The following is a 12,829-nucleotide window of genomic DNA, read 5'->3' on the forward strand; positions in this document are numbered from 1 at the left end:
CTCATTCCACTTACCATCTATTTTGTCCATATTAAGAGCCTTCCTTGGTGTCTGCGGTGGTGTTTTTTGCTGCCTCACCTACTTCTCTCACTTCTTTTTCTGGCTTCTTTGGTTTATTCCTCTTTAACTGTTTGATCCATAAATATTGGTGTTCCCCAACATTTTACTCTCTGGTACCTGCTGTGTGTGCTTTGCAAGAACTCTCTGAGCAATCTTGTTTATGCTCATGATTTCAGCGACCAGCTATCTTCTTGGCGATTCCCAAGTCTTTGTAGCTCCAATCTTTCTTCTTAAATCCAGATCCATATATCCTAGAATCTACTGGATATCTCCATTTTATTGGATCACATGTACTTTAATACTCAGCCTATTAAATATTGAAGGAATATTCTTCCCTAAATCTCTTTTCTCTGTAGTTAATCCACAATGTAACTGGTTACACATACTGCTTTAACTGATAATTTTAATGTTTCTCCCTTACCTCCACATCTGACTTATGTTGATTTTACTTCTTTGTTTTTCACTGTAATGTTTTGGCCTTCTCTCTTCTTTACCTAGAAAGCCCTTCCTTTCCATAACATCCCTGCTCATTCTTCAAGACCCAGTTTAAACATCACTCTCTTGGAAGATCATTCTTAGACACATTCCTGTAATTTTTAAGGAACTCCTCCATCCGACCTGCAACTGACATCATTGAGAGTTTCCATTAAATTATGTAGCTTCATGATTCCATTAGCTGGTCTATGGACATGAGAAGCAGTGGAAGATTCTCTTGAAATATAGAAGAAGAGTGAATCCTCTCCGATATGATTTTTAGCTTTTTCTTTCTTGGGATTCATACTTTAAATTTTTTGCATTTATAAGGAATGTATTGAGTCCTGGTTGGTGGACCCTGAGTCAGGTCCATAGGATACCAAATGAAGATATTATCCTTGCTTTTCTACCTTTTGAGCCTAATGGAGAGAGATCAGTTAAGTAAAATAGTAATTACAAGATTCAATAGGAAGTACAGCAACAACACTGGAAGGGGGCGTGATGGGAGCAATAAGGAGCAGGTGAGTACCATTGAGGAGAGGTAGAGAAGGGTACAGAATTGAGCATCTCAGCTGTGCTTTAGCAGAAAGAGCCAAAGTCAGCAAACTATAGCTGCCCTGTATTCAGCATTGCTATGTGTGTGAAAGGCAGTGCACTAAGAGCTTCATGGTCTTACCTTATTAAATCTTAACAAAATCTCTATGAGGTCTATACTATCACTACTCACATTTTATAGATGAGGAAACTGATGTTCAGAGGTTGAGTAACTTGTCTAAGGTTGTATCTCTAGGAAGTGCTGTCTCGAGCCAAAGTCTGACTCCAAAATGTGTGCTGTTACCTCTGCACCCAGTGAAGGGTATGAGTCTCTTTAGGCTAGGGGAGCAGCATATGCAAAGGCATGGAGATGAGAGTGCACGTGCATATTCATGGATTGCAGCAAGGTCATATGATTGGAGCTTAGTTTGGAAATGAAGGAGTACAGGAGGCGGAGCTGGACAGGATCTTGAAGGACCTAGTTTGTGTTCCATGCTGATGCACTTAGAATTTAGCCTAAAAGGGGGAGAGGGTGTTGTTACAGTATATTAGGCAAAAGAGTGCACATTTGCATTTAGAGCAGCTATTTTGGGAACTGTGGAAAATACACTGGGGCTGAGACAGGGAAACGTTGAGGTTGGAGGCAGGGAGCTGGTTAGGAGGGTATGGCTATAGTTCAAGGGAGAATTGATGAATGTCTAGTTCATTCATACAACAGACATTGGATTTAGGAACTATTAAATAGGTTAAGCCTACCAAGAATTCTCCGTGGCTAAGGAGAAGGGGGAATCCAGCATGATTCCTAGGTCCAGTTCTGGTTGACTGTTAAATAATAGAGAACACTTTAGGTAGCTGAGATTTTGGGAGGAGGGTAGGGAGTAGGTAAATAAGATTTTGGATCTGTTGACTTTGAAGTAACAGTGGTACATCCAAGTGCAAATACACAGCGGACAGGTGGCTTTCCAAGGTCTGCAGTTAAGGAGAAAGGTGGGGCCTGGTTAAATAAAATGTGTGTAGGTAGTTAAAACCACAGAGTAGGGAGAAGCCTGGGTGGAAGGGCAGTGCTGGATAGGAAGGCCGTAGGAACACTAATCTTTATTGTGAGTCAAGGAATAGATTTCAATAAAGGAAAGAGAGCTGAGATGGGGTGGACAAAGCAGTAGGATGAAGTTCAGAATCAAGAGATATCACAGAGGCCAAGGGACAAGAGCAAGAAAGGAGCTGCCCACTGGCTCGAGGACTGTAGAGAAGTCAACACAGAAAGCAAACCGTGCACGTATGAGTTTTCACAAGGGATTGCTGGTGACTTTGGCAAGAGCTGTTGTAGTGAAAAAAGGAGAGGTGGGGAGGTGGAGGCCGGGTGGCAGAGATTTAAGAGGTGAATAGGAGGTGAAGAAATGCATTTAGATTATTATTTTAGGATGCTAGGGAAGAGAGAGGTGAGTATGAGGGATTAAGAAGTTGGCTAGTATTCAAGCATTTTTTTAAAATGTAAAAGAAAATTAAAAACGTGTAAATGGGATAGAGGGCTGTAGGAGGCTGGTAATCGACTAGAGAAAGGCCTTGAGGACATGGACGGTTGTGGAGGCAGAAATGGAAACGAGTTCTTAGGTGAAGGGGTTCGTTTCTGAAGAGGAGGCTGTGGGGGGAAAAGAGGTGTAGAGAGTTGGGGTTGCAGGTAAATGTATAGGTGGGACTATTGGAAGCTTCTGGCTTCTCATCTGAAGGAGTCACTTTGCATTAATAAACGGACAGAGGGCTCCTTTGGAGAGTACAGGGTTTGGTCTTGCAAAAGGAGAGTGATTTAAGAATTGTTACAAAGGAGAGAAATTTTACGTGGAACATGCAAGAAAGATGAAAGATCCAAGGCCCAGATGGGTGAGGACTGTGACGATCTTCTTTTGTCCCTGTAGTAGCAACACAGACTTTCTCAGAAGTCTGTGAGATGGATTGCTCTCCTGCCCATCCGTAGCACTTTGCTCACACAGGAAGGATGGCGCTTATGACCTTGGGTTATACAAAGTACATAACGTTCCCCCAAGACAGAATTGAAAGCTTCTGAAAGATAATTCCTGCATTTTTTTCATCGTTGTATCCCCACATCCTATCACACTGGTTCAGTTAGATAGTTCTCAATAAATGCTTGTTGCATTTTTAAATTTCTGAGCTGGACTTGTATTCTGTGACTATAATGCATTGAGCCTTCTTTGCAACATAGTAGCTGTTTTCAGGACTGTGATATGAGGTGGTTTGGGTTGGTAGTCCGTATTCACAGAGGTTGTAAGGTCCAATATTTTTGGTATTTGTTATAAAATAATTTTCTCATTTTGTTTGTTAATTTATCTGTAACTCTGGAATCACTGATGGTTATATTTATCTGTTTCTATCTGATTTAGACTCCTATAGGCATATCTTGATTATTCATACTTTCCTCATTCATGTTAATTATCTGTGTTCCTTTATTTACTCTCTATATTTTAAATCTTTCCTTCACTTTGCTGTTTCATCAGAAGGCAGTAGGCAAAAGAGAGAAAATGCAAATCAGATAATTTTACTAAATCGTTCTTTAATAAATGTTTATAGAGGATGAAGTTGTAGTTAATAGCTGGTGGAGTGACATTTTTGGACTACCCTTATTTATTAATTATTAGTGCAAGGGTTATTCAAGTTATGGTTTATCCAGGTCAATTTTACTTTGGATTTTATTGACAGCATTTATTCTACTTAAATTGTTTCAGCTATAAATTTTTTTATTACAACAATTATTGCAGTACAATTAGTGCTTTCTGTATTCTTTAGAAAAAATTCCTTCTCTAAACGTAAGTTATGAAATTGTAGTGTTTGCCAACCATTTCTTACTTACCTAGAGCCTTCTAGAAAAGTTCGCGAAAATAACTGAACTCTTCACTTATATTTCTTTTGTTAAAGGATAATTTTTAGAAGATACAATTTTGACTCAAACAAATATAAAATGAACATGTGTCAAAGATTTTATTTCGTACATTAATTAATGAGCAAACCAGGAAGATGGTGAAACCGTCTTGGTTTTAAAAGAAAATTGGAAGAACAGACACCTTTATAGGCAACCAGGAATGCTGAAATGGATTTGCTAATAGATGCAAAATTGGTCAATATCCTGGGGCAGTAAAATGTAATTTTTTGAAATCCTCTCTTCCACTAGGTGGAAATCAATTGCAGAACAAAGCTTATTTGTATCTCTATGGACACGAATCATTTGCATTATCATCAGTTTTCTACAACTTACAAAATTGTGAAAGAGCCCAGTCAAACACAGCGAAAGGCACAAGGCCCTGTAGAATCAGATATTCCCAAAGGATCTGTCAGACAATGCCCAGCATGCCACTGAAACGACACCTGGTGATCTTTTTGTCCATTTCATCATCACTCACCATAGTTTCTGACACTTTCCTTCCTTTCTAATTCTAACATCACAGCCACTTTCTTCTCTCCTTGTTGTACACTATAGTCTTCTTCTCAGTGCTTCTTTCTCGGGGGAAATAGTTCACGATGTGCAAGTTTTGAAGAATGCAGTTGGAAATCCAGGTATGCCTGGAGCTTTCTAATATTTGAGTGGCTAGAAATGTAGAGAACTGGGAAGACATAAGCTGTGGATGCCCACAAGGTGGGTTCAGACTGAAAATTACCGGAAATATAGCAATAGACCTGCCAGTCCGAGAAGGTCCCGATCATTACATGAAAATGCCACACTACCTAGTTTTTGTAGTATCATCCTCCATATTTATAGCACAGGGGACCTTGCCAATGTACTTTCTCCTTTGGTGCTCACCACAATTCTGTGAGGTAGCCCACTGTTTGTTTTTGACCTCTTCCTTACAGCAAGGAAACCAAGGCTTAGAAAAGTTAAGTGACTCGCTTAAGGTCACATACTGAAAAGTGACAGAGATGGGATTTGTACTCAGACTTTCTGAACGTTGTTGAGTTCATATTCCACTCTGCATCCTAGCATTCAATTCAGTGGGCATTTATGGAAGAATACTAGTGTTCCTAGAATAATAACATCCTATGCCCCTGCTTTTTATTCCCAGTTTATATGGAAAGAAAAAAGCTTAAGGATGAACTATTAAAGTTGATATTTTATTTATATTTGTTAATGATTGGCTTTTTGAGAGAAAAGCCAACTACTTAGAGAAAAGAATATGGAAGACAACTACAGTTTCTCCACATTCTTGCGTGTTTCAGATGAAAGAGGAATCGTTGCCTTTGCTTTCCCTTTCTCTCTCTTATAAGGTAACGACTGGTAGTTTATTCTATTGAGAAGAGTTGACAGAATATACCCCACTCATTAGCAGTATCTGCTCTTGGTTTCAACTAGCTTTTTAGCTTTATTTTGAGCGGCTTATGATTTCTAGAAGGAGGAGTACCTGTAATATACATTTGGAAATTTTTATTTGTGGTTTCAATGAAATATAGGGGTGGGAAAATGCCTTTCAATTGTGTATAATCCTTTATAATACTTGCATACAAATGTCTGTTGCTGTCTGTATTTTGCAATGAGGAAATAGCCACAGAGAATTTTTTCTCCTTAGCATTCTAAGACTAGTGGAAAAATGTGATATGATTTATCCAATTTACTTTTTATATTAAAGTACAGTAGAGTCTGCCACTTTTTTGAGAAGTGCAACATAAGGATAGAGATAAACTTCATATCAGTTTTGCAAGTTGTATTTGGAGGAAGTGTATAGAAGTTGAGACTGAATATAATATTTGGTTAGATTTTCTGCTCAAAATTTTCGCATGGTAAGGGCAGTATTTTTCTACATATATCGGTAGGCAGTAAAGATTACTTCAAAGCTTCCAAAGTCAGACACTACACCTGCATGTTCCAACATGGTTGCTGAATTTATTTCCAAGACACATGGTAATGTATACTTTGTATTACTCAGAAGTAATAAGGAAAATTTATAGTGTTGCCTACCAGCTATGCATAGTGATATTAAAATAATTTGTTTCCTTTTTTTTATCTTGCCCATCTTCTCTACAGCTGCAGTGCTTTCTTGAGTGAACAACTGAAGCATTATTCTTTATCTTAAGGGTTTGTAACATACCTATGATCTTACAAAATTCTACAACAAAATGAATTTTCTTTATTTTTCTTTTCCAGGTTCAGCTCAGCTAATATTTAACGTTATCAAGTCTGTAGAATACACCGTTTGCAATAAAACTGTCATCATCCCATGCTTCGTTACTAATGTGAAGGCGACAAACATTAGTGATATGTTTGTAAAGTGGAAATTTAAAGGAAAAGACATTTTCATCTATGATGGACAAAATCAAAATCAAATGTCCCCTTCCAGCGAAGGCTTTAAGAGCGCAGAAATCACACCCTCAGAGTTACTAAAGGGCGTGGCATCTCTGAAGATGGATAAGAGTGATGCCTGTGTAGGAAACTACACCTGTGAAGTAACAGAATTAAGCAGAGAAGGCGAAACCATCATAGAACTAAAATATCGTGTCGGTAAGACTTCTATAACAGCTTTTCTTTTCTTTTTCCTGCAGCAACCTGATCCTATTAGAAAGGGGGTAAAATGGGACTAGGAACTCCTTTGAATCAAAAAGCAGGCTATTAATAATAAAGGTTGATGTAATGTTTAGCAGCTTTAAGATCATGAGTTTTATCTTACTTGCTCTTCTACTTTTCACAGTGAAACTCCTTTGCTGTTTGCTCATTTGCATACTGTGTAGTTCTCAGACTTTTGGTCTGAGGACTGTTTTACTGGGGTGAGCGGTCCTGGTGTCATCTACTCTGCCCTTCTCTTTGCTGCCATCAAAAGTACTTTCTTTCACGTGATTAATTTTCTGGCTTCTTTCCAATTATTGTCTTTTTTTTTTTTAACCTTACACTTTGATCAAGGATTGACAAATCCCAACTATGCTCCCTCTGGAAAGAATGGATTAGAAGGAGAATCAGGAGGTTAAAAATCACTTATCCTGGATGATTCCTTGAGGTTTCCTGTGCTTAGTCTTGCTTTACTGTTCTTTTCTTTGGCCAAAATGTGGGAGAGCCAAGGATCTGATTTAATTTGTTTGAATTCACCTTGGCTATAGCACCGTGATTCTGCACTTTCCTCACAAACTTGGGTTGATGAGTTGTGTAAAGTAGTAAAGTTAGCTCAAGTCGACAGTGTGTTTTCTTTTCTCTTCCTTGCTGTGCCAGTCGATGTCTTCAACCACATACAAGTGCATTCTGACTCTCTATTTTGAAAGCCCTGTTTAGAATCACTAGACATATTACTGATCTCAAGATTAGACCATACCTTGAGAATCTCTGCTTCAGATGAGACTAGAACAGTTCAGTTGGATCAACTATTTGCCTTCTACTCTTCTAGTGTTTACTGCTTTAAGATGTCTGTTACCAGATTGGGAATGGGGTGTTTAGTTTGATGGAGTATCTTGACATTGCTCAGGATTAGGACTCAGGAGATCTGCGTTCTTTCCCTATTCTGCAACTTAACTATTTACTTATATGATCTTGAGAAGTTACTTTACTGAGTCCAAGTTGCCTCATCTCTAAAATGGCATGAAAATAGATCCCTGCTTTTATGTTTGCTATAGTCTAACGAGCATCAAATGAGATCCCTCATGTACAAGTTCTTTGTAAACCAAAGTGCTTTGCAAACATTAGTTGTGTTCCTGGGATGTTTGCTTTATGAAATGAGACATCTGGTTCTTGAAGCTGGCCCGCAGTGTCGTGAGAGGGATTTTAGCGCACTGAGGAGGGGGCAGGAGATGGCTTAGACAAGGCTAGCAGAGTTTGGAAGGCTTTTCTGCTCAGAAATCTCTCTTCCGTTGTAACTATTATTAATTTGATGTTAATTTGGGCTTAAGGAGCTTTTTTTAATGTATACCTTTCAGCGCTGGTCTGATCATTCAGTCATATGCCCTGTGACTGACTGGGACTGGATGATCTAATATCCAGTTGAAATTTTCCTGATAAAATGTACAGTTTCCTGGGAAGAGAAAAACAAGACCTGGGGGAGCAGTCATTTTGGAGTGTAGTAGAGATCACCGAAGGGTAAACTGGTAAGCTCAAGATACAAGACTTGAGAAGCCAGAAGACGGAATGAAGGTGATTGGGAAAGGAACACCAGTACCAGAGATGAAGGCAGAGTTTCTAATTTTATGGGCGGTAGTTTTACCATTCTTTGTTTTCAAGGTACCCTATAAAATATGAGCTGTGCTTACTTTTGGGGCCATTAAAATGAGAAGGAATTGTTTTGTTGTAAAGAACGTAGAAGATTCTACCAGAGGTCCTAGACATTAGGCTTCACACGTATTTTTTTGGAATAATTATAGATCACAGGAAGTTGCAAAGATAGAACAGAGAGGTACAATGTACTCTTCATCCAGTTTCCCCCGTGGTTACATCTTATGAAGTATAGTAAAATGTCAAAGCCAGCAGGTTTACAGTGGTACAGTGTGAGTATATTTCTGTCATTTTATCACGTGTATATTTCTGTAACTACCACTGCAATCAGGATATAGAACTATTCCATTAATACAAATATCTTCCCCCTCTGTAACCCCTTTATGGTCATAGCCCTACTATCCCTAACCTGGCAAGCACTAATTCGTCCTCCATATCTGTAATTTTGTCATTTCAACCCTGATATATAAATGGAATCCTCCATCCAAGTTGTTGTGTGCATCAATAGTTCGTTCTCTCCTTTGTTCTTTTGGCTGAGTAGTAGTCCATGCATCGATATCTCACAGCTTGTTTAAGCGTTCACCTGTTGTTGGACATTTTGGTTGTTTCCAGTTTTTGGCTATTACAAGTGAAGCTGCCGTGAACAACCACATACAGGTTTTTATGTGGACATAGTCTTCATTTCTCTGAATAAATGCCCAGAAGGTCCATTACTGGGTTGTATGTAAGTATATGCTTAGTTTTTAAGGAAACTGCCAAACTGTTTTCCAGAGTGGTGGTTCCATTTTACACTCCCATCGGCAACATACGGGTGATCTAGCTTCCTCATGTCCTTGCCAGCATCTGGTGTTGTCACTATTTTGCATCCATTTTTTGACTGAACAAAAAAAGGAAAACCTCCTTTGCACAAAAAGGTTAATTGGGGCAGGACTCTTCTTGTGGAATGCAAATTTATTGTGATAATGATACTTACCCATCATGTAGACTTTGGGGATTTAGGTAATAGAAACCATTTCTACTATGTTGTGCTTTTTTGCAAATGCAGACATAAATGAGGAATAGAAATTGCTTAATAGAGAAATTGCACTCAGTAGAAAGGGGAGTAATGGTGGCCATTCTTTGTGCCCTTTTTTGGAGCACTCAGACTGAATATGTGGAAATATTGTCTATGAGATAGCGTGGTGCCTGTGGATAGCACAGTACATGGAAGGAGCACAGGACTTGAATGTAGAAAGCTTTCTCTGGGCTTCGCCATTTTCTAGTTTAAGAAACCTTGGGTAAGAAAATCAACCTATCTGGGCCTCAGTTTTTTCTCTGTAAACTGGGGATGCCATCTCCATCACAGGATTGTTTGAGATGTAAATAAGTTAATATCGCTCTTACTTAAACAAAGATTTATTGAGTGCCTACTGTATGCCGGGCATTGTGGATTCAGTGATGACTGAGACATGAACCCTGCTTTCAAGGAAGTGATGGCAGTACAAATAAGAAGAGTAAAATAACCTAACGTCTATTTGAGCACATGTCGGATACATTAAGTTCGTGTATCCTGTGATCTTTTCGAGAACGCTAGGAGATAGACACAGGTCTTACCATTTAACAGATGAGGAGCAAGTGAGATTTAGGGTACTTGTTCAAGGTCAGAATCATAGCCAGGATTTTAACCTAGATCCGTCTGTCTTCAAAACCCAGTATTTTTGCCATCATACTATACGGTTTCTATGAAAACACCTTGTAAACAACCAAATACCAAATGTAAATAATAGTTATAAAATTTGTTATTAATATCTATCTTTATATTATTAATGATGCAAAAACTTAGAAGCTTACCATTTTACATTTCCCTATTAGGATTTTGTTTAAAAAGGTCAGTTCAAGTTCAGCAGAATTGCTATTTTCTGTCATTATCAGCATGATATACATTACGTTCATAATGTTGACGTGAAGGATTGCAAGATTCCTATATCAGTTTTCCAGTGCTGTGTAACAAATAACCACAAATGTAGCTGCTTAAAACAACACCCAGGGGCCGGTTCCATGGCCGAGTGGTTAAGTTCGCACGCTCCGCTGCGGTGGCCCAGGGTTCGGATCCTGGGCGTGGACATGGTACTGCTCGTCAGGCCACGTTGAGGCGGCGTCCCACATCCCACAGCTAGAAGGACGTGCAACTAAGATATACAACTGTGTACAGGGAGGTTTGGGGAGATAAAAGCAGAAAAAAAACAAACAACCAACCAACACCCATTTATTCACTCTCAGTTTTGTAGGTCTCAGTTCTGGTCAGTGTGACTGGATTCTCCACTCAAAGTCTTAGAAGGCTAAAATCAAGGCGTCGGCCAGGCTGTGTTCTCATGTGGAGTTCAGGGTCCTGTTCCCAGCTCACATGATTGTGGCAGAATGCAATTCCTGGTGATGGTAGGACTGAGGTCCCTGTTTCTCTGCTGGATGTCTGCTAGGGCTTCTCTCAGCTCCTAGAGGTTGCCCCCATTCCTTGCCGCACAGTCTCTTCCATAGTTAAAGCCAGCAAAGAAGACTCTTCCTCTTGTTGAATCCCTCTCACATGTTGAATTTCTTTTGTTAGGAAGAACCTGGATTCTCCTAAGGATTCACTTGATTAGGTCAGCTCCCTCTCTCCCAAGGACAGTCACCCTTTGTTAAAGTCAACTGCTTGGCGACCTTGATTACATCAGCATAATCCCTTTTGCCATATTACTCAACGTAATCATAGGAATGAAATCTGTCATATTCACAGTCCCACCCCTCCTTCAAGGAGAGGGGATTATAAAAGGCTGACTGCAGGGGTCAGGGATTTGCTGGGGGGAACCTTTGAATTCTGAGTTTGATTAAATAACTGAGGGCTGTAGCCTACCCAAGTCAATACATCAAAAAAGCCGTCACTATCCTGAAACATCATATAAAAATTTGGCTTGAATTTTAGTGTTGTAAATTTTATTGTGATCTTCTTTTGTTAGAAACTGGTGTTCTCTGTGTTTGTGAAGGTTTACCATGTATGTGTTTGAAGGAGGGGCACACAATTAATTGGAGTGACCTCTTCACTTTTTTGGCTTATCCCATTTTGCACACAGTGATAAAAGAAATTAAGTCCCTGTCTTTTGTAATACTTAGACTTGGGAGCAAAATTTACACACTCATCCGTAGACCACACCCTCTTAATATCATTTCTTTGCCTTTCCACCAATGAGAAGTTCATCTTCCTAGGAACCACTCTACCTGACCAGGAATTGGGGGAGAGTAATGTTGGCAGAGTTGTCAGCCATAGCTTGAGTGGAATAAGATTATGGATGCCCTTGGGTTATCTTTCTTAATCCTGAGGTGGAAAAATATTTGATGATGTTCTTACTCCATTTTAGGCTTATTTTCTTAGTGCCGTAGAAATTGAGAGTTGACAGATACCTTAGAGAAGTATCTTGTCCCCCTCTCCCCTTGGGGAACAAGAGTTGAGATCATCTGACAGTACTACCATAGCAAATCAATAGCTTCACGGGCATATAGTGGTTTTGTGTAAAGCATTGTTTTTTCCCCAGCGTCTCATTGTTCTTGAATGTCCAATTCATTGATCCTCAAACTCTTCCCACCGTAACAAGTTAGAAGTAACATATTCGTGTCGGTGGAAGGAGGTAAATTACAGCAGGGATCTGCGGCAGTGATTTTAAACTGAGAGAATCATGGACCTCCCACCCCCACCCACCCAGACACTTACCATGGAGAACATATTCAAATCTTGGGGTGGGAGCTGAGAGGGGAGAGCGTGTGCAGTTAGAGTAAACCGCCAGGTGATTCTGATAATCTCCAGTTCAGAATCACTTAGACATAAAATTTTTTGTTCTATAATCCCACCCTCTTTCTGTCATTGAACTATCTCTTAAACTTATTATTTATGCATAGAAGCTTGGAGTCATCTGGTAGTCATCTAGTCTGTCTCACCAACTAATTCATGAATTATTTCTATCACACCCCGGGTAGTTGGTCATTCCAACTTTTTACCTAAAACACTTGACCTGATGAGACTCTTACTTCCTTAAGAATCTTGGTCTATTGTCAGGCAGTGCCAGTTCTTCCATCAGTCAAGCTAAAACTTGCATCCCCAAAATTTCTCACTCACTGGGAAGGCTATTGTATTTCTCTCCCCAAGTTTATTCTTCTCTAAGGTAAAAATCCCCAGTTCTTTCAGCCGTTGCTCATGGTTTCAGGATCCCCATTCTAATCACCTTCCTTTGGAACGGTTCTGTGTTATGTCTCTAAATATGATGAGTAAAACTGAACTCAGGACTGCATTTGTGGGCCACTTCCACGGCCCACTACCACCCAGTTCCTGCAGTGACTTTCTGATAGGTCCTGCTTCTCTATAATCCATGCTCCACATAGCTGCCAAAGAAGATTTTCAGTGAGTCAGATCATTTGTCTTCCCTGTTTGAGGCTTTCCAATCACTTGTTGCTCTTACAATAAAATCCAAACTCTCTTAACAAGCTCTTAAGACCCAACGTGATCTTGCCCCAGCACACTCTTCCCATCTCATCTTGTCTCACTAAATTCTAGCCACAGTGGCTATCATT

The 12,829-nt window shown here is 39.6% G+C and overlaps 1 protein-coding gene across 6 annotated transcripts in view; it reads left to right on the forward strand.

The window, feature by feature from the left end:
* The window catches only part of CD47 (CD47 molecule), a 47,754-nt gene that overhangs the window by 4,811 nt on the left and 30,114 nt on the right, over positions 1–12,829 (forward strand). For all 6 annotated transcript variants that reach the window (XM_070582818.1, XM_070582815.1, XM_070582814.1 and 3 more), the window contains exon 2: positions 6,212–6,565. In XM_070582818.1, coding sequence (XP_070438919.1) covers positions 6,212–6,565 — 354 coding nt within the window. The remainder of the gene's footprint in view (positions 1–6,211; positions 6,566–12,829) is intronic.

Source organism: Equus przewalskii, chromosome 18, assembly GCF_037783145.1.
Source record: "Equus przewalskii isolate Varuska chromosome 18, EquPr2, whole genome shotgun sequence".
NCBI lineage: Eukaryota > Metazoa > Chordata > Mammalia > Perissodactyla > Equidae > Equus > Equus przewalskii.